We start from the raw sequence: 23,055 nt of genomic DNA on the forward strand, positions 1-23,055 counted from the left end.
GTAGCCAGTAATCAATACCTGCAGTGAGTAGTAGTTCATATTAGTGATCACCAGGCATCATAATAAAAGAAACAGTTTGCTATTTGGGCATATAAGGGGAGAAAACTACTGAATAGTCAAGCATATAGTGCCCTCATGGGTTCAGCAGAAGAGCTACACTTTGCATTGTCTTCATATAATGACATCACTTCAGAGTTTAATTCATTAGTGTCCTGTTGGTTCACACACTTGGCAACTGAAAACCCATTATATAGAGCAGGGGTGCTCACACTTTTTTGGCTCGAGAGCTACTTTGAAACCCAGCAAGGCCTGGAGATCTACCAGAGTTTTTTTTTTTTTTTTACAATGTTCGCACCATCATAACATATAACATTTATGTGTACAATGTATGTTGGTGTACCTTGAGCCCCACTGAGTATAACAGGACTTACTCCTGACGAGACATGCCTAGGATTAGGCTGTGAGGCTGCAATCCTAGCCACACTTACCTGGGAGTAAGCCCCATTGAGTACAATGGGCCTTACTCCCAGCGTTTCCTCCCAGAGGCACCTGAAGGGGGGGGGTTGGCACTCCGCGATCTATTCATTTTGCCTCGCGATCTACCGGTAGATCGCGATCCACCTATTGAGCACCCCTGATATAGAGTGACCTTTCAAGACCTTGCATAACGTCCTGTAAGATGTGGGTCAGACAGACATTCCTGTATGCTCTCTCTCTCTCTCTCTCTCTCTGAAAAAGAATGTTAAAATAGCCAGAGGAAGGCGTATGGTTAATCTCCCACTCCTCTTATTAGCAGAACGAACATTATACAGTAACACACATCTTTGCCCTTGTTCAGGGAAAAAGAACCATGTGTAGAGACATGTTCTGCTCAGATCACCTCTGAATTTGGGTGTATATCAGATGTCGCCCATCTGCACATTCTTACTTTCATTTGGAAGCAACTGATGTGGATTGAGGTGCTGATGTTCTGCTGTCTTTTGCATTCCATTTGTCTTCGCCTCCCCTCCCCCATCATTAGAAAACCATGGCATCTGCCCTAGAAGCCTCGCCTTAGTCCTGTGTTCATGGGCACACCCTCTAATACATGTTTCTTTAACATCACTTCCAAAACTCCAGGATGTGGGCTTGGTGTTTTCTGCAGGTTGTGGGGCTGAGTGTGGCACAAATTAAGTCCTGGTGGGTTTGAATTTGTAAAATGATATAGTACATGGATGAATGAAATGCTATGCAGGTTCTTCACAAATATAGCATGTAGATATTAACCTATGTAATCCTGTTATTGTTTTCTTGTACCAGTGGCTCAGGCCATTTAATGTATTAATGTGGTGTCAAAGAAGCAAAGTGTAAAACTGACTAAAGAGGCTCTATTCGAAATGTGCTGATGCAGGCCCTGAATCTCTAGTGATCGCCAAGCCTTCCCCATACTGCACTGAATGGGGAGGAACTTTTCCTATGTCACTCCCCCACCCGCAAGAGACTAAAATGCCCTCCAGTTTGGGCCACCAACTCAGGCACTCAGGTACAAAAGCATGCTGCATGTGATATCCAACGTGCATGCACACACAATTTTACCTGTTGCATGTTCATAAATATCTACCAGCCAGTGCCGGAATCCATACATGTATGTCAATATAGCAACCTAGTTTAAAATGAGATGCTGCATGGGTACTGAGGTGAATTCTGAAGGGGCTATGCAGGAGATCTGATGGGAAGCTTTAGGGGGCCAGCTCCCCAATAAAATGTGAGTATCCTAACTTTTTATGCAAAATGTGTGCACACCCCAACCAGGATTCAGCATTGTTCTAAGGAAATACGAAGGCTGTGTGCAGAAAATAAAGAACACAGACTATTTCTATTGCACATCCAAGAATAGCATGATATTGCTGAAATAGATTTCTTTATTTCCTGAAACATTCCAGATCAGCAGAATACAAGTGGTAGTCAAATATTAAAATTGTATTCCATAGTAAGAAACCATTGATTAGTGCAACTGGGTTTTGTAAAAGGTCTATCAAAAAAGTTTTACTTCCACTGAAAACGCATTTGTTTTCCCTGTACATAATTGTTAATAAAACATAGTAATTTTATTCTTTGTAATAAAGTATCAAAACCCGACTATTTTAGAGATCATTGCATCTGTTAAGTGCAATGTAATGTACACCCCCCCTTATAAATACATAACCACCATGATAATAAATTAACAGTGGAACAAGAAGATGAAACAACAGACTTGTGTTGAACCAAATGCTTGGCAGTTTCAAACAAAGACTTCTTGCAGTGTGTGCCACTGCAACAGGCAGCGCAATCCTATCTAAATCCCTGGGCAGCAATGCAATGGTGCCAGTGTGGTTACTGCTGCACCCCACAAGGGATTTTGGGTTGCTGGAGGTTTCCTCGAGGAAAGAGACATTCAACCCCTTGCCCCAGGGTAAATCCCAGCAGCCACTATGGGTCAATGTGGACCTGTGCCAGCTCAATCACTGGCTGAAGTCGGTGTTGACCCAGGAAGGCGGATCAGGTCGGGGAAGGGGATTGGGATTCGGCATGTGCCGCTGCCATCCTGCCCCCTCCTGGGCCTGATCCACCCTCCTCCATGCCCCCATGTTTGCCTTGTTCTGGCCATCCCTCCCCCATTCCACCCACCCCCTGTCCCATTCAACTCCCTCCCCACCTCCCTCAATTCCCTGCACAGGTTTACCTGCTCCAGCAGGACTTTGTGGGTCCACTGGTGTGTGGGAAGCTGATCTAGCCTCCCTGCCTGCGCTTGTTGGTGGAGGCTGCTTTGCAACTGCAGTAAAGCAGCCTCCACCAGTGCAATGTTAGTTATGCCGGAAGGGGAGGGGGTTAGGACTAGGGCAAAAAGCGCACAACACTGCCCATGATGGCTTCAAACCTACAGTACTGAAGTAGGTGGAGCACCTGATGGTAGAAAAACTTAGCCCCAGAGGCCAATAGAGAGTGGGAGACACACACATGTGTCAGGTCACTTGTTTCTCTCCTTGCTCCTCCACCATAGATGACTGACAGCATCACTAATAATTAAACTAGAGCAAGGTTTGCATGGCGCTTCTTTACAGCAGGTACTACCCACACTTCAGCACATGGTCCTTCTTGAAACCAGAAATGTGCTTATGGATACTTGTTTATGTGTGTAGATAACCCTAGCTGGATTGGGGCAGATATGTTAGATGTATCCCAATTGCCAAGAATAGTCCTTACCATTTTTAAAAAAAGACTTATGGCACACGCACACACAACACTTTAATACTGTTTGATTCAAGCAAATGAAAAACCAAATTAAGTGCAAAATTACGCCCCCTTAAAAAGGCTACAAAAGAAAATTTCAAGCATGTCATGTAGAAATCTAATGTGTAAATCTGCAAGAAGACTCATTAAAATAAATGCTTCGCTTAAATGGAAAAAAAGTGCACAGATAAGTTCTGAAAATGTCATTACAACAGAGCATTCATAAATCACACACTGGCTTTCCCCCAAGTGGGATACTTCTGGTCCTTCGTGCATATTGAAAAAGGTCTAAACAATAATGTTTTGATGTCAACACTGCTGTTTCTTCCAAGCAAACAACTAAGTGCAATATGTAGTCTCGCCTATGTTGAGCAACAAATGAAAATGACAGAAGAAAGAGCTCCATGTTGCCCATCCAGCCTCCTACAGTTCTAGTTACCCAGCCAGCTAGGTAAGAGGATCTGCATTCTGTCTGGTTCATAGTTTGGGTCCAGCCAGCATCAGTAACAGCCATCCCTCCAGTTGCCATCCCGTAGAGTACTAAGCGAAGAAAGAGGCTTTGGCGGCTGAAGGAAACTGTTAAGAGAGAAGCAAGATTTGTTGAAAAGCAGTATATTAAAGTTTATTGCAATAACAATTATGAGATGGCCCTACGTCAGCAGGATACAGAAAGCAAACACAGGTTCAGGTCAGAAGACATTACTGCCATCCCCATTCACTCCTGAAAATAGGCATCTGGCAAGGTTGATTTAGTTCTAGGTCCAATATACAGTGGTGCCTCGCAAGACGAATGCCTCGCACACCGAAAAACTCGCAAGACGAAAGCGTTTTTGCGATTTTTTCTGGTGACTCGAAAGACGAATTTTTCTATGCCGTGCTTCGCAAGACAAATTTTTCTATGGCTGTGCTTCGCAAGACGAATTTTTAAAATTAAAAAGTTGAAGTTTTGCACTTGAAATTTTTGAAATCCTCTGTACAGTATGTATGCCTTTAAAGAGCACTTAATAAACACTTTGTAAACCAAATTTGACTTTGTTCTGACTTTTTTTGCCCATAGGAACGCATTAATTAAATTTCAATGCATTCCTATGGGAAACCGCGCTTCGCAAGACGAAATTTTCGCAATACGAAACGACTTGCGGAACAAATTAATTTCGTCTTGCGAGGCACCACTGTACTATGTTGCAACACTGTATACATTCACATACTATATATTCCTAGCTGACAACTAATTTTCAGCAGGTGTCTACTGCAAATTGAGCAAGATACAAGCACTAGTAATGCTGGTTCTGCCAGGTCAGCTGGACTGAAGAGCTCTGACTAGTGTCTCAGGGTCAGTTTATTCTTTCAACAGATAAAATAAAAAATAAATACAATAAAAGGCTCTCTATTGTCCCAGTCTTGTATTTAAGTATTTATTTGGCATTCATTGGTGACTAAGAATTATATCCAGTTGTTTATTTATTAATTTATATTATATTAATTTATATCAATTTATTTATATCAATTAATTTTATATATGATCCACCTGTAATTATCATGGTTATGAGGAAGAGCTCTGATGGGTTTTGTTTGCCACTGTGACACTATTTGGCTCCCATTGCTAATACCCAGTTTTTCAAGACAAGTGGTGCAGATCTTTTTCAGCCAGTGTGCTACTCTGTGAGGTTTTTGCCTTGTCTAGAAGGTCTTTGGTTGGTCTCTTTACTTGCCTTCTCAGCTGGCTTTCAAAGCTATAGCAGAGAAGCACAGTTGATTGAGATACTTGCTACATTTGCTAAGAGAAATGCAGCAAAAAAACCACTGTTTTAAATAAAGTTGGGGGGTTGTAAACCATTCACAACAATTATAGGTTTTGTTAATTTTAAACAGAGATTAATGCATTTTCACACACATGGTTGAATCTGGCACTTAACTTTGCAGTAGGACACCTCAAGGGAAAACTTATTGTGTGCCAATGATCACCATCAAACTGTCCAAAAGAGATAGTGATAACATGCTTTGTCCTAGATCAGTGGTTCTCAAACTTTTTTAGCCCAGGCTCCACTTTTTAGAATGATAATCTGTTGGGACCCACTGGAAGTAATGTCATTAATTTGGAAGTGATGTCATGGCTGGGAGTGACATAATCAAGAAAGAAAATTTTTTAACAATCCTAGGCTGCAATCCTATCCCACTTACCCAGGAGTAAGCCCCACTGATTCTCATTTATAAAAGCATATGCATTGTATACGTTAAAAGCATATTAAAAGTATACGTTAAAAGCATTGTATATGTTAAACCCCTGGGGGCTGGGGGATAAGAATAGGCCCTCAATTGGGCTGTACTTGTCGTAAGAGGCGACTAAACAGCCACCGGGTAGATGGGACTCATTAGCCTGGGAAGGCAGCTCATCTGAGAGAAGGAAAACTCTGATCCCAAACCTCCACTGCCTTGTGGCTACATCCAGCTATGGAAAAGTTTTCAGGAGTCAACCTCGAGGCAAAATCCGGAGCTGGAGTCCCTGAAGCAGTTCATGGCTGAACACAGTCACGTTCTGGCAACTCCTGCAACACCGCTGGAACCAACCATATTGGCTTCTGCCTTTCCATTGGACCATTTCAGCAACGTGGAGAGGGGGGATTTGCTGCATGGGTAACAGCCTATCCTTCATACCTACTTTACCTAGTCTTTGCGCACTGGAGAGGACACTCTGTTTCAGAACCACCATTCAGAGCACAATACCATAGTCTTCCGAGACTGAAGGATGCCAACATGGACATGGATGTTAAAAGTACAGATCTCCCCAAATGCAGTCACATACCATGTTGGTATCATCTCTTATACTAAAAATAAAATACTGAAATGAATGGGAACCCACCTGAAATTGGTCCCCAACCCACCTAGTGGGTCCCAACCAGTTTTAGAAACAGTGTTCTAGATGAAAGAACATTGTATCTCCTGCCTCAAGCTACTATTCCAAGAAAGATGATTTTTTGTTGAAAAGCAGTACAGGTTGAACCTCATTATTTGTATGAGTTCCAAGCGCTCATTTTTTGCACTGGATGGCAAAAAACGAACTATAGCAAATCAATTTAAAAAACAAAGTTTCTTTGCTCCAGTGAACAGCCTTGCTGACCTTTGTGATGTAAGATAAGAGTCATTGAGAAGACAATCCATCAATCAGTCCTCCTCCAAGCACAGTGCTTCACTCAGCCCCTCCCTTCACCAATGCAATGTGATCACCTTTCTTTTAAGTGCTCAGGGGGAAGGGAGGGGTCCGCTGGAGAGAGGATTGATGGATTGTCAGCCAGCTGCCCCCCCCTCTCTCTCTCATTGTTAAAGGACTGTTCAGTTTGTACACTGATTTTAAAGGGGTGCACTTTTTCCCTTCTCAAGGGATCAGCACATTCCTCCTCATTTGCAGTGGCAATTCAAATGAGTGTTGAGTCAAATCCGTGTATAAATAGGCTGGACCTGTATATAAATATTCTTAATAATAGTTTCCCTGATCAAGCACTAAGACATCTTGGCTGCAGTCTGGGCCCACAGTTTAGGTGCTCAAATTCTGTAATTTAAACTGTCCAGCGATGTGTAGGATGGCGGCCTTTGGGTTTAACCTTTAATTACAGAAATCTAACATTTAGCAACACTTCATTATCCAACTATCAACACAATTAAAATGGATTTAGAATTATTAAATGGCTCTTGGCTTAATGAAACTGATGACTTAATCAGTGTTATCCCCAAGGAAAAAAATCACACTGCAGTAGTTGACAGTGTGCCAGCTGCTCGGTTAGAAGAATTTATAACTGGTCTGTAGAGCGAGTGACCTTCTAAGCAAGAGATAGAAGTTGATGTGAAGCACCAGATAGGTAGTGGCATATTTGGGGGGGGCAAGAGGGACAAATGCCCCAGGCACTAGGCTTGGGGGGTGGCACCAAGCCCCCCCCCGTGACACTCAGTTGACTATCAATAGTATTGACATGCAGATCGGACGGCCGCCCCCTGAGGGCCTTCCCCCAGAGATATTCTGAGGGCCAGGGAAGCCACACGCAGCTTTACCAGCCCTCAGAATGCCTTCCAAAGGCCAAAGTAGTCACTTGCCTGAAACCAGAAATGACTATTTTTGGCCCTTAGAAGGCATTCTGAGGGCCTCCAAGCCAAGGGCGGCCTGTCTGGCCCTAAGAACATCTCCAGGTGGGAGATAGTGGGTGCAGTGAGTCCCGGTGTGGGGGGTGGCACCCCTGGTGATGTGGCCCTGGGATAGGAATGCCACTGCAGGCAGGCCATACTATATGACTGGCGTGCTGCTGCATTCCGCTTGGTAGATTACAAGATAGGCAGGCATGGATTATATTCTCCCTTACATTTGTTTGTTATGTTAAAAACACCCCCACCTCCTCACACACACCCCCAAACAAATATACAATTAAGGAGTAAGGTGGAAGGCCAGCCTTCCCCTCTTGATGGACTAGGGATGGAAAAAGAATACAGTAAGTTACCCAGTCCCACACAAAGAGACACCAGATGGAGACTAGGCTGTAGAAGTTCATAAAATCAGAAGATCTAAAAGGTCATCTAGTCCAACCCCGACTGTAGCAGGAAATCCTCCTAGAGCATCTCCAGCAGGTGTTTGCAAAGTCTCTGCTTGAAGATTCCCAGTGAGGGAGAATTCACCATCTCCCTCGATAATCTGTTCCACTGCTGAACTGCCCTTACTGTCAAGAATTTTTTCCTGTATTTTTCCCCCTTGTTCTTTCCTCCACTTTCTGGAAGATGAAGTCATCCTCCAGGCACAACAGGAATTTATTGGAGCACCCATGCTTGGCCAAGTTAGTCTCCCAACAGATATCCGGATAGTTAAAGTCCCCCATTATAACCATCTGATGTTTCCTTGCAATCTCTGCCAGTTGTTTCAAGAAAACATCATCCACCTCCTCCCCTTGGCCTGGCAATCTATAGCAGACACCCACGACAATGTTGTGATGGTTGCTTTTCCCCCTAATGTTCACCCAGATCCTCTCCACGGGGCTACCTGGACCATTTTGTTGGATTTCTGAGAAGCTGTATAAATTTTTGACATATAATGCCAACTCCTCCCCTTTTCCACATCTGTTCTTCCTGAACAGCTGATAGTCTTCCACTTGTGCATTCCAATCATGGAGAGTCATCTAATCATGTCTTGGTTATTCCTGTCAAGTCAAATTTACCTTCACCTGCTAGAAGTTCAAGCTCATCCTGCTTATTTTCCATACTCCATGCATTCGTACATATGGAACGTAAGCCCTGGAAGTTACAACCCAATGTCCCTTCCCTTTCTTTAGTTAGGTTGGGCCTCTCCAAATATTCCCTAGTTACAGCAGTGTCCAGATGGTTCCCATCTGGAACTCATCTGGAGTTGTGTTCCTCCAAGCCAGCTGCTTAACAATCCCCCTCCCCCAATTTTCCTAGTCCCAGGAAGGCACACATGAGGTTTATTAGGCATTTGACAGACAATCACATGCAGCATAATTGATTTCTGCAAGCAATACAAAGTATTTCACATAAGAGCATCCGTCTGCATTATAAGGACTATTTCTCATTCCTTTACCTGTGATAGGGTTCTTCTTATTTGCACTGAATTCCCTAAAGTCAACAATTTGGGTAGGTCACATGATGCTTTTATCATGGGCTCAGACTGAGGCCAGGTGTACCATTTTTAAAATGTTACTTATGATATGCTGAACTGCAACCTTCTAAGCCTAACCTAAGGTATATGTGGTCTGCCACTGATTTATTCAGCACCTGGTAGGCCACTATATATAGTCAGTAGGGTCTATTTGGCCTTGTCTGTTTGGCCAGTTTGTGACCCACCATGTTAAACAGCCCAACAAAAAAGGCCACTTGAAAGGAGTATGGCAGCACAATGATTACTTAGAAGTAAGTTCCACTGCATCTAGAGGAATGTACTCCCTAGTAAACATGCAGAGGGTACTGGACTCCACTTTTCAAAATGAAGCATCTACGAATGGAAAGCTCTGAGAATTCTAGAATGTCATCCACCCTCCAGATCACAGGAGATAGAACACGTTGGCCTTCTGTAACGTCAATAGACATTTATGTGCAGCATATTCAATTAGTTGTTTGTTCTTAGAAAGCAAGGATATTCAGTACGGTCGAGTGCATACTAAGAACTGATATCAGGTTTATACCAATTCAACTGTAATGCTTCTGGGAATTATAGTTTGATGGGGGGGGGATGCTGAGAATTCTGTTAGAGATACTTAGCCCTCCTTGCAGAACTACTGTCCTCCAGGTCAAGGAACGACAGTTGAGTCAGCTTAAGTCTGTATTGCAGACAACCCTAACTTTGTTCTTCAAACACAAAAACCTCACCTTCGAATTGGCTGTGCAATTTTGCTCCTGGGTATGCTGCTGCCACTTATGGCCAGGGAAGGCCTTGGAAGACCACTGCGAGTGACAATGCCTGCATTTGCAGTCTTGTTTGGCATGGGGATGCCTGTGTTTGAATGTAACTGTAAGGTGCTGGACAACGGAACGGTGCTGTTGCTGTTGCTGCTTGTAGTGCCTTGAATGGTTGGACTCACATAGGCTGTGGCTTTGAGAGGTTGCCTGACTGATACTGGAAAGTGTCCCACACTGTGAACTCTGTGTTGAAGTTGGCCCGGAGAAGGAACTAGAAAGAAGGAAATGCAAGAAACACAGGGTTACGGCCCACATGCAAAAGACAGACACGCATTCCTAAGGAAGCCTCCATGCATGTTGACTGTTCTTACAGATGGTGAGCAGACACATAAGAAAGCCAGCCTGAATGGTGACTTTAGCCTTGGGTTAACAAGAATTAGTTCAAGACTAGGAGTATGCTCCACTGGGCAAGCCCATCCATGAGGCCAACTGAAACAGTAACCTCAGGCAACAGATTGGCAGGGGGCACCCGCTTCTGTCTACCGAGTTGCCTCTGCTGATGCACCTACTCTCACACCCTGGATTGGAAGATGGGGACAAAGCAAGCATGGAGGACCAGAGAGTGATAGGTTGGGGTGCTGGAGGGTCACATCATCTGGTAAAGGGGATAGCACAGAGTTCCACAAGAGATCCTTGAGTCCCATCAGAGGACTACAATTCCCAGGGGTCCCTGAGAAGGAGTGACTGCTAATTTAGGTTTCATCTGTAGCTCTCCACCACAACTACAGGGATCCCTCATTATCCACGGGGATTCCGTTCCTGGAACCCCCATGGATATGGAAAACTACAGTATTCAAACCTACGGTTTTTGCCCCCAACCTCCGAACATGACTGGAAATAGGCTCCGTGAGGCCCACAGAGGCCACCGGTGACTGTCCAGGGCCACTGCAGGCCTCAGAATGCCAGAAAATTCAAAAAAAGCTACTTCTGGTTTTACTGTAAAACCAGAAGTGACCATTTTTAATGCCTTATAAGGCATTGGGAGGTCCAGGGAAGTTCCAGAAGACTTTTAGAGGGCCCCAAGGACTTATTAAACATTAAAAAGTCACTTCTGGTTTTATCATAAAATGGGAAGTCACTTTTTTTGTATTTTCATGCATTCTAAGGCCCGCAGTAGTCATGCATGACCTCTGCAGGCCTCAGAAAGCCTCCAGGTCAAACTGCAGCTATGCTCTGGTCAGCTGGGGAGTTGAAAGATTCAGCACCAATACTAGAGATCCATGGATGCCAAACTTGCGGATAACATGGGGCCCTCTGTACTCCACAATTCTATTCATTTGGCTTCAGTGGGCCAAACTGCAATCAATTCTTAACTTATTACATTTACAATAGTTCAGACTTTTAAGCCAAGCAAATTTGTTGCAGGAGCCACACAAATCTGTAATTAATTCCTCATTTCACAAGCTTCAGAAGATTGCAATTTAGAGTGTTGCCACTTATAAAATGCAAATTATTTCAGATACCAGATACTTGACTTTTATACTTAACAGCTCAAATTTGACAATACAGACTTAGCAGCACATTCTAAATAAGGCATTGTACAAACTGTCATTTGAAACCAATGCTAAAAGCATCCAAAAAGTTGCAATTCTGCCCTCTGATGAACATCTACTGCTGTTTTATGGAACAAAACAAAGCATTATTTTTAAAAAGTCTACCAAACATTAAATTACCAAATTTTGGGAGAAAACAAAAAGCTCAAAAACTATTTTCCCAATAGTGGGAAATCCCTGCTACATAATATTCAATTTCTTTAATGAAACAGTACACATAATGACTGTAGGGCTGACATCAGCGCAAAGCATCCTTGGAAAGTTCCTGAGGATCTAGCACTTTGGGGGTGACTGCTAATGCCTAACCTTTGCCCTCAAGGGAGGACTGGGCCTAGCCAGCAACTTTGGCTGTCAGCGAGGTCGACCCCTCCACTTACTGTGGCAATGGATATGGGTTTCTTTCACATTTGGTGCAACGCTATAGGGCAGTAGTTTTTAAATCTAATAGCACCGGGACCCACTTTTTAGAATGACAATCTGTCAAGACCCACCAGAAGAGATGGCATTAACCGAGAAGTGATGTCATGGCTGGAAGTGACATCATCAAGCAAGAAAATTTCTAACATCCCCATAATACAAAATCAATTCAAGAAAATTAAAAGTTTACAATAAGTATAAGTTCAAAAATTTATTTAAAATATAAAAGACCCCTCCTAACCCTCCCAAGCAGTTGCTGATTGACTTAAAAACATTCTCCAAACATCTCAAGGGCTGCAATCCTAGACACACTTAGCTGGGAATAAGCCCCATTGTTAAAACCATGCACATAGTGGTCAAAATACAGATTTGTAATATTTACCCAAATATAGTCACCTACCATGGCAGCATCAGATCTAATGTATTAAAAGTAAAATACACACTGAAATGAATGGGGAGCCACCCGAAATTGGTTCACGACCCACCTAGTGGGTCCCAACTCACAGTTTCAGAAATACTGCTATAGGGGGTGTTGTATTGGCCATCAGCTGTTGCTGCTGCCAGTCCATCAGGAATGAAAAAAGTCCTCGTCTACTAACTTGGTAAGAAGATGGCTACCCCTCAGATAGGAGCACAACTGAACGAACACTTTGAGCACATTTATATACTCATTATACATAAAGCAGAATCAAACGACAACAAAAACTTTTCCTAGGTCTGTATCACTTTGAGTTGCAAGTAGGATATTAGATGTTTTGAATGCCCCCATCCAGAACTCTTTGCAAATATAGAACTACCATGACAGTCTAGGCTTTTCTTCAACATAGTTTTCTATGTGCAAGAAAGTTTTCTGGGTGGGAACCATTCAGATGTCAATGATCCACTTGAAATCGCATTATCCAGGAAAATCTGTACTGCTTGCTTCTGTTGGGTATACAACAGAATCTGACACTCAGATAAGAAAAAGTGTCAGACACTTATCTGACACTCAGATAAGAAAAAGATTTGACAGCTCAAGAAGGAAGTTAAAAACCAAACACCTGCAGATGTTGTAAAGTTACACATGTAAATACAGAAATGTGTCTCAAAAGGAAACACCTCTGAAGAAAACAATACTTTTCAAAATTAAAAAGGGAACAGAGGAATCTAAAAGCAAAGAATTCTGCTATCTTCCAACAGCTTCCTCTGCTGCAACGAATGGCAAAGATGTCACACTTACTGCAAGATTGTATTCTCGATATCCCATTACCAGCTCCATGCAAATTGGAATCAAAACTTAGGCTGTTCCTCACAGTGATGGCAGGGCTGACATTGGTATTGATGGTTGGGGTACTTGGCATCCGAGCTAAGTTAGGCATGCTCCTTCGGAGTTTATCTGCGGTGAAAGGAAAGGTTTTTCGTTATTAGGAAATGGTAGGCTATCACTAATTGAATATAGTGGTCCATCTTCCACTGCAGCCAACCAGATGCTTCTGGGAAGCTCTTAAGCAGGGAGTAAAGACAACAGCCATCTCTGTTTGTCTCTGGTGTCTGATGTTTAGAAATACACTGCCTACAACAAAGTTCTACAAGAAGTTAGGTTAGAACAAAATGAGTTCAACGTCCGCTATAGCCAATGATTTTACGATAGCTAGAATCATCATTATGGCTTATCCTTTAAATGCAAAGATTATGCAGATTCATATAAAGGAGCAGCTTTCCCCTTTGGTTTTCTTTTTATAGCCTATTCATTAGAAGAATTCATATGACATATCTACACTATTGACTTACACTGGTGTAGCAGTTATTATTCAGAGATGTCATACTTCAGAGAACAAGTATGACATCCATCTTTGGGGGTGGAGTCCAGGGGTGTGGGGTCTGCTGTGCGATTCTGGACTGTCCAGTTCCTCCCTCACCATCAGGAAGAAAGAAGAGCAACAAAAATGGGTTTTCTGACCCTTTTTAATTAGTAAAGGATTTCACATTCATCTGGGTCCCTGTTCTGGCACAGGGCTCCCTGGGACATACCCCGTTTACAGTTGTAAATAAAGCCCACAATAAAGTCCACAAGAAGGGGCCAGTTACTTCACTGGTTCCCTCAATTATCTTCTCACCAGGAGTTGTGCCGAGGACTCCAGGTTCTCCTCTGGCTGGTGGGTATACCTGGGTGGTCCCCTTGGAACTGGGGCTGCCTTCGAGCGGTTTGTGCCTGTGCTCTCACTCTCCTCTCACTCCCACAGGTTGTCTCCAGCCCGGCTGTCATCAGGTTCCTTGTCCCAACAGACAGGAAGTAGTCCTCCCTCTAGGTAAGTGGGGTCAGACTGGATGCGCTCCCTGGGCTCCCTCCAGCTGGGGCTCTCCAGCATGCCTGGGAAGGATCTCCTGTCTTAGCAAGCCAGGCTGCACCTTGGGCGGGTTCCTCCTTCTTCTTCCTTCCTCCTCGGGCCAAAGTCTCTGGCCATTGATTGCGGCTGCCACCAGGCTGTGTCTACCCCCAGGCTGCAACGGCTCCCTCCTTAGGAGGCCAGGTCTTCCTCCACTCCTCTGCCCTTCCTCTCTCCTCCCTGACAGAGCTCAGGAAGGTGCTTTCTCCTCCTGTGGCTGCCTGATCCCTTCTTATTCTCCTGGTCAGCCCTTCAAGCCCCGCCTTTTCCTGATCTTGCCTGAGTCTGAGATCTCAGGTCTTCCTATTGCATGCCTTGCCCTACCGGTTAAAAGGAGTAGCTGCAGCTGGGCTGCCATGTCTCTTCTGCCCCACCCAAAGGGTGAGTAGTCTGTCTGTAGTGGTGGCCCTGGAGCCTTACCCTCCCTGGGTAGCTTCATGCCCCCCCCAGGGCAGTCCCCTGGGTGTTCCCTTGGGCTGGGCTCCTCCTCCCTCAGCTGTGGATCTCTGCCCAGGGTGATTCCCTGGATGACAACAAGAGAGACAGATGTCTCTTAAAAATATTCTCTCCAAAGCAGTAAAATACAATTCTCAGAATTGCATGGAAACCACCATCATTGTTAAATTGGCATAAAACTGATAAATTGATGTAGTTTTGTATTATCCACAGTGGGGATAGGGCTATGGACCAATAGGATACCATGTTTTTCATTTTCAATTTATAGCCTAGAGGTGTAATGATCTCACTGCACTTTGTGTGACCAATAGTTATAGACCAGCCATTTTCAACCACTGTGCAGTGGCACACTGGTGTGCTGCAAATGGTCCTCAGGTGTGCCGCGGGAGTTTGGTGGAGGGTCATTTATTAATAGGACAATTGGGGCATATGAGCCCTCCACCAACAGCATGGTGTGCCTTGTCGATTGTCAAAAACTGCTGGTGTGCCTTGACAATTTTAGTACCTTGTCAGTGTGCCATGAGACGAAAAAGATTGAAAATCACTGTTCTAGACTGAGGCAAAAATATCCTTAGTTGCTATCAAATATGCTAGTTTGGAGTCAGCTTTTCAAACAGAAATGCCTGACTTATTTTTAGATTAACTCATCTCTCCTGTCATGCTCACAAAGCATTACAAGGGAAAGCAAAGCAATCAAAAACAAGCCTTTGAAACAGAGAATGCAAGGCTCAAAGAACTCAGATTTAAATATTTTAACATTGGCTCATAAACCTCTGTTTCCTCCTCTCCCCAGAGAGAGCAGAGCCTCTGGTCATTTGCATCAGCAGCTCTAGAACACGGGCATACCTGGTGGGGTGGTCGGGGGGGAGAAAAATGCCCTGGGGTGCCACTTGGCAGGGGGTGCCACCTTGATCCCCCTTCCCCCACTGCTCTTTTTTTTTCTTTTGTTCTCCTTTAGACCTCTTTAAAGGGCCTTAGAAGGCCTTCTGAAGGCCTAAAAAGGTCACTTCCGCTTTTTGCCAAAAACCAGAAATGACTGTTTTAGGTCTTCTGGAGGCCTCCGACGGCATGCTGGGGGCTGGGAAGGCTGCACATGGCCTCTCCGGCCCTCAGAAGGCCTAAAAATGTTACTTATGGTTTTCAGAAAAACCAGAAGTGACATTTCTAGACCGGGAGGGGCGTGATATTTTGAGGTCCTGGCCTCAAGTAGCACAGGGGCCAGGATCACAATTGCTCCAGAGTGCACTATGGCAGCACACCTTCGAACCACCATAACAGAACTTAGGGCAGTGGATTATGAAATCTGCTGCAGCAAGCCCCGAGTAAGATTCAGGCACCCATGGAGTTTTATCTGAAACATAACTAGTCTCATGAAAATTCCTGGGAGTATTCCCCCTTTGTTTTGGCAACTGCAATGACCTCCAGGCTAGTCAATATAAACTTCTGTTTACACAAAATACAGGGACTGTGGCCATATCCTGCCTTCTGTGGCAGACCTTTTCACTGCTCAGTCTTATCAAAAGATTGGATTGGGTTCAGTAAGATTCAGAACAGAGCTTCAGAATTTTCTGCATCTTTTGCATGAGTAATGTCACATAATAACTAAAATACTTTCGGTATGTGTCAGCACTGAAACAGGAAAGCACAAGTCAGTCACATTCATTTTTGCATTCCTTCCATAAACGGTTAGAAAAATGAGCTCACCTTACCACCTCCACATGATTCAAAGAATAGTAAGGTAACTTAAACTATCTCTCATACAATAAACACAAAAAAACCAAAATCTAAAAAGCTAAAATAGGCACAAAGTATCGACCCAATCCTATCAAACTTTGCAGTGCCCATGCAGCTGCAATGTAGCCCTGAGACAAGGGAACAAATGTTCCCTTACCTTGTGGAGGCCCCCATAACTACCCTCCCACCATAGGATGCAGCACATATCCCACTGGCATGGCTACACCAGGGCTGGGAAGTTGGATAAGACTTGGCCCTAAGGCACTTGTTTCAGATATTACACACCCTTCTTACAGGACCTGAAGAGAAAACACTCCAGATAAACAAATCCATGAAATGAAACTTGAGTCATGCATTCAGAGTAGGCTACAGAAGTTCTGCAGACTTTTCAAAATGTGTTCTGTAGAACCTTGGGGTCCCTCAGAAGCTCATTTGGACTTTTTCTTTAATGAGAAGATCAGCAGCTGCAGGAAGATTTCCTGCAAAGCAGAGTGCCATCCACAAATCCACCAGTCTGCTGCAATAAGTGGCCTCAGAAAAACATTGAGCTACACACTCGGTTCAGTTAATGTTGATGACCATACTTGTTCTGCCCTAACTTCAGAAACAGGAACCATGAACCATAAACCAGGTCTGCACAATATGTGATCTAGCTGCCCAAATGTAGCCCACAGCCATATATCCTGATCTGTCAGGTGCATGAAGGGTGCTAGAGGCCCTTGTGCAAAGTTCCATACTGGAATAACCCCTACCCACCATCAATGGTAGTGCATTGGGTGTTTATCTCTGCCACCAGCACTGAGGGTTCGAGGTCAGTCCAGACTGGGATGACTGGCTGGTCAAATCTGGCCTCTACCAATCATGGAAAATTTTAATCACAGTGTGGTAGAGTTTTCTGACAGTTTTATTCATTAAAAAAGAAAAAGTTTCTAAGATGCAAGTAGATGCCTACTGTCAAATTAATTTTTGAAATTTCCTTTCAAAAATAAATCTGCTTGATCTATGGTTTAGAACAGGAGTCTCCAAATCCTGGCCCGGGGGCCAGATACGGCCCGCAGCAAGCCTCTATTCAGTCTGTGGCCAGCCTCTTCTCCCCTGAAAGCCCCTGGCCCACTTTGCCGAACATGACTGGAACTATGCTCTGGTTGCATCTGGAGGGTATTCTAAGGGCCAGAGAGGTTGAATGAATGGCCTATTCATTCATTTCTTCACACATCTAAGTTCCATCTCTAATTTATTTATATAAATTTTATATTTAAATTTTTTTTCAGCCCTCAAAACCATGCCAGACATTTGATGCAGCCCTCTGGTCAAAAAATTTGGAGACCCCTGGTTTAGAAGAAATTAAAACTCATCTAATCTGGGTGGGCAAATGTGCTGGGGGCAGAATTATTTTAAAAGTTCTACCTTGCCTTTCTTCCTACGTGGAACCCAAGGCAGCTTACAAAATCACCCAAGGCAGCTTACAAAATCAATCAAAAAGACAAAGAATTTGCAGTAGCATTGACATCAGCAATTAAAACAAAACCATAAGGAGTAACAACAAATTAAGCAAACCTAGAAAAAGCCTGTTCAAAGAGCCAGGTCTTCAACATTAGGCAAAATACAAGTAGGGAGAGATATAGCTACACAATACAAGGCCTTATTTGTGGCCTGTTTCTGAAAGGGTCCTCTCATGCATCACCACCAACTGAACTTCAGAGGGTAGATGCACAAGACAGAATCCCTCCCTGATGATACTCCACACGTGTTACATATTACATGCTACACCTTTCAGTCATGACAACTGACGTGCACTCCATAACCATGAAGCCATTACTGGTCTTTCTAGTGGTTGTACAACCTGATGATGCACTGAATGTCAGCTTGAATGACAAAACACATTTCTAGCCCCCAGACTACTGCCTGGAGTGACCTCTGAGAGTATCAAATCCCTGAGCTGGGGGTTGAACTAGATGACCTCTAACATGTATTCCATCTCTAACATGCTATGATTCTGTAGTATGTCAGGGGAGAATCCACCAGTCAGAAAACTGTTGAAAAGAGGTATACATTATCATTATTATTACTAATACGAATCATAGCGAGTTCTCGAATTGCAGAGTATAACCAGCCTAGCACTGGTTGTGGTGAAGCAGTAAAACAATAAACCTTACCTCCATTCATTCTGTTTGGCTGCTGCTCAAGAGGACTTTGGGCCTGGGGAGAATAATACTGTTGTGGCTGAAAATTATTTGAAGGAAAATATGGGGAAGTTGGGCTTCTCCTGCAGTCCCGAATACTGGAAAAAGTCTGTGAATGGGGAATTCCTCTTTGGAATGGGGAACAGCGAGTGAGCCGAGGTTGTGGGGGTGGCAGGTGATCAAATTCTTCTTCCTCATCTTCAAGGCTATAGCGATCAAATTCCTGGTCACTGCTTGTCCCTTTCTTGCCTGAATGAAGAGAGATACTAGAGCTGTTTCTTGATACAGATGCTGAAGTAGAGGCATAGTCTTGCCTGAGGCCTAAAAAGTGTAAGAAAAATGACATTGTAGTATCCTATGTGAGCAACAGCCTTAATTAAACCACACCTTCCATCCTTGTCAGAGTCACTTTCTATAATATACAGTATCTGATAGGCTCTGGACCAGTCCTGAGAGTCATTCCTACGTTTGTAAGATATGTGGAAACAAAAATGAGGCTGATGATAGATTCAGCTATGTAAGATGGAAAATCATATGACTGAATTTTCACATATCTGCCATTATCATCAGAATATGAAATTACTAATGAGGACACATTACTATATATCTAGCTATACATTCACACACACACAACAGAGATTTCCTGACTGAGGAAATCCTAAGTCAGACCTCGATGGGGAATTGCAGCCTCTTGAACTGGAAGTACTGTGATAGTACAGTTGGGCCCAATCCTAAGTCAAAGGCGTTTTCCTATTACTTAGGCTTGACAGGCTTTTTCCCCATGCTACTGCCTGAGAGAGGCCTGTAGTGTCAATGGCAACTGAGGCTAGGTCGGTCCTTTCAACTTAAACCCTTTTAAAGTCGTATGGCAAAGGGCTGAAACACTATAATAAGAGAAAATGACAGTCATTTTACTGTTTACTCTGCAATTCCCAGGCTTTGTTCTGCTTAGAGTTGTGTGGCACATTCTAGCTTCCCTCACAGGAGGCATTCTCTTGACTGTCATTGCTGAAAACAACACCTGAGGGTCCCTCAGGGTCCCTCAGTTTAACTCAGTATGACATTTGATTAATTATTAATGGGGAGATGCTGCCTCACATTATTGTTCCTGTTACAGGAGATGGAGCCTACTGGTTTGTCTCCTATCTTATGTAGGACACTCAGCTAATGGCTAGGGAGGTGCATGAGCTCATCGTGAGGCATGTGGTAGACAACTGGGAGGAGTTCTCCATCATGTCCCATTCCAGCAAGGGGGTCAACTAAAAAAACTCCAATGAGTACTTCACTCACATTTCCCAACCCTTTACTTATGGTGGTTTCTGCGAGCTGGTGGCAGCTAGGCAACTGGTTCAAGTTTGACTTCGACATTTACTGCAAATAGTGAGCTCTATGAGTCTCAATGCTGATGGTCACCCCTCAAGGAAGATATGCTTTACGCAGGATCTTTTTAGGGGCCATTTCAATGTGTACCCGCCATGTGAACCTGAGGAACTGTCCAACACACCATCCCCTCCCTCAGCCCAACTGTGCCTCACACCTGTCACAACCATCACTCTTCCCTGTTCTCAAGAAGGCTCCTGGCAAATGTTGTGTCAGATACACTGACGCTAAAAGGAGGAAACAGGTTAAGGATGCGACAACAAAATATGCACAGAGTAATCCCGAGGTAAACTGTGCTGCACTGGCCAAGTACAAACAAAATAATCCCAAGTTGCAGAGAGCAGCAGTGGTCAGGTACCAGCAACATCATTCCAAGGTCCACAGGTGGCACAAGTCCCTATACGACTAAAACAATCCTAGAAGACAAGTAGAAAGGCCCTCCACAGGAATGCCATTGAGGCCACAGTGTTCACCGGCTGTGCTTGGGCGGGGGGGGGGAGGGGAGAGAGTCATTCATACCATGCATACTATCACAGTACTTCCAGTTCAAGAGGCTGCAGTTCCCCATCAAGGTCTGCTTTGCTATGACCATCAACAAATCCCAGGGACAATTGCTGAAGGTGGCACAGATTGAGCTGAGGGAGAACTGCTTCTCACATGGGCAGTTCTACATTGAATGCTCCAGAATGAGCTTACCCAGCAGCCTGGTGATCCTAGCACCTGAGGGGAGAACCACCAATGCGGTCTACAAAGAGGTCCTAAGTAGACAAAGGTTGTAGGTCTATTTCACATTTTTACTTAAGCTTAAGTATTAAGCTTAGACTTATTTTTTACTTAAGCTTAATATTTGTCTTCCTGAAATCTAAAAACAATAGTGTGAGGTTTCGAATTAAACGGAATTTCAACCTGAACATGAATGTGGTGTCATTCAATGGAACGATGACTTTGAATAATTACAGGGTGTTGCCTGAAATGGAGTAGTTGTACTACATTAAAATTTTTCATTGCAATCAAAGGATAGTTTATTGGAGTCAAAATGGATTTTAAGTAGTTAAATACTGTTGCGAAACATGGGTATTCAGCTAGTTTATAATAAGAGAGGTGGTGAGATAATTTGGCAAAGAACTAGCTCTCTTATTAATTTACAAATTTAGATGTCAGTAGGTCTCAGAACAAGCTATACCCTATGCCAGCTTCTAGTCTCCACTGACATGCTGGTCATAAACCAACTGGCTAAGTTTTTGCATGGCATTCTAACTAAATGCAGAACTATATTCCCCACCCACCCTAACAGTTCTGTTTTTTAGGCAGAGAGTCTGTGCATATTTTGCTTTGGTTGTATGTCGGTTCAATTTCAAAAACCTTTATTAGGCATTGGTAGTCAAACAAAAAACAATCTACACTACACCCCATCTCATCATAGTACTTTGAAATAGATTCATCTTCTTAAATTTTTTTATATCAGGCTTTTTTTAAGTTTACACACAAGGAAATATTAAAACAAAGAAGACAGTAATGTTGAATCAACTACTAGGAAATGTATAGACTGAGGGCACAATCCTAACCCCTTATGTCAGTGCTTTCCAGCACTGGCATAGCGGTGCCAATGGGACATGCACTGCATCCTGTAGTTGGATATCACTCACGGAGGCCTCCTCAAAGTAAGGGAATGTTTGTTCCCTTACCTCAGAGCTATGTTGCCCTTATGTCAGTCCTGGAAAGCACTGACATAAGGGGTTAGGATAGCACCCAAAGAAACTGTTCTCCCCCACCCCACAGTTTTGCATCTTGCATTCATGTCATGAGAACACCACAATCTTTCTGAAGCAAAACAGATGCTTCTTAGATGCAAAATCCCTTCTTAGTGGGTCCTTATACGGAAGGAATATACTTCCCAAATTTCATGTTTCTAGGTCCAGGGGTTTGGGCTGGGTGTTGATGAGTTAGCCAGGACATTAGTTTTATATACTATTCCTCATCACAATTTTTGTAACTTTCAACAGGTGAATGGTACATATATTGTTGGGGACTTGTATCTGGGGGAGTTTTTATACATGTCTGAAACAAGCTAATCATAATTCTAAAAAGTTATGATATTTTTGTCTGCCTATTCATGACTTTGATGAAATAATTTATATCAAGGCGATGTTTCATGTTCTTCTGTGCCATTAAAATATATTAGTCTGAGGGATAGTTCACACATGATGTACCTCACTGCACTACAGTGAATGAGACATCAACGATCAAATGGCACAGACAGAACTTTCATAACTCCTCTATAGCAGAGCTGTTAAATGAAGACAGTCCACGCCATTCAGTTTCAAGTTATCAAGTGTGGAGTAATCAAGTGGTATACATGCATGAGTGAACTGGCTGCAATCTGGCCCAGTTTTCAACATGAGTGCGCAGGGACGTGAATGTGGTTCTCCCATACCCAAATCCAATACTCTATTGAACCACCCTACGTACACCTGATCTCACTTTCCAAATAGCAAGATCTGGCCCACTCTCTAGTACAAATCTGTCAGGTTTACAGAGCATTATCTGTTTGTGCAAACACACCACAAGTAACTGTAAAGATAGAGTGACAAAATTGTAGAGAGTACATGTTTGAGTGCCTTTTGAAATTCTCCCAGTGATCTTGCATTTCTCTTTTAGTTTTCACTCTTGCAATTTTTTATTGCGCTGCCTGCCTCCTCTTTCCCGATGCCACTGTCCTGATGCCAATTTCTCCTGATGCTTTGGCACCGGTTTTCCAGCTGAGGCTTCAAGGCTCCTTGTATCTGCAATTGGTTTAGATATTCTTATGTCATGGAACCTTGGATGAAGTAGCTTAATGTTCAGGGGAAGATTGGGAGGCCTTAGAATTTGAATTTCAAGATCCTTGAACAGCATTTGTAAAATTAACCATGTTTATCCATATGGCATGGGATTCTGAATGACACTTTCTTGGTGCAGATCACAATTTTCAAGCCTTTCAAGGAAAACAGACAGATGGCATTTAGCGTTTATGTGTATGATTATCCCAGAGCCCACTTAGCCCCCTCATTAGGCTCCTCTTCTTTGCAGTACATCTTGTGCCAACTGTGCTGTATTGCATTTGAAGATTTCATACCAGGATGTTTGGAAAATCCACCTGCCGCTACCCAACTGCAAGAGCACCAGAACTGAATGGAATAATCTATTATTTTTTTTAAATTCCTCTCCGACAACAGCACTGTATGTAAGCATTTTTCCTGATATTAAAGTAAAAAGGGAGCATAAAAAATG

General features: G+C 43.4%; 1 protein-coding gene across 2 annotated transcripts in view; it reads right to left on the minus strand.

Annotated features, from left to right (window-relative positions):
- Positions 1-3,749: 3,749 nt before the first annotated feature.
- SLAIN1 (SLAIN motif family member 1) overlaps positions 3,750-23,055 on the minus strand; it is a 55,010-nt gene continuing 35,704 nt past the window's right edge. Inside the window, exons 5-8 of one of the 2 annotated variants that reach the window (XM_066621866.1) lie at positions 18,379-18,726; positions 12,886-13,041; positions 9,607-9,907; positions 3,750-3,825 (exon numbers count right to left, since the gene is read on the minus strand). In XM_066621866.1, coding sequence (XP_066477963.1) covers positions 3,750-3,825; positions 9,607-9,907; positions 12,886-13,041; positions 18,379-18,726 — 881 coding nt within the window. The remainder of the gene's footprint in view (positions 3,826-9,606; positions 9,908-12,885; positions 13,042-18,378; positions 18,727-23,055) is intronic. The other variant, XM_066621867.1, reaches the window with a different exon arrangement.

Source organism: Tiliqua scincoides, chromosome 3, assembly GCF_035046505.1.
Source record: "Tiliqua scincoides isolate rTilSci1 chromosome 3, rTilSci1.hap2, whole genome shotgun sequence".
Classification (NCBI taxonomy): domain Eukaryota; kingdom Metazoa; phylum Chordata; class Lepidosauria; order Squamata; family Scincidae; genus Tiliqua; species Tiliqua scincoides.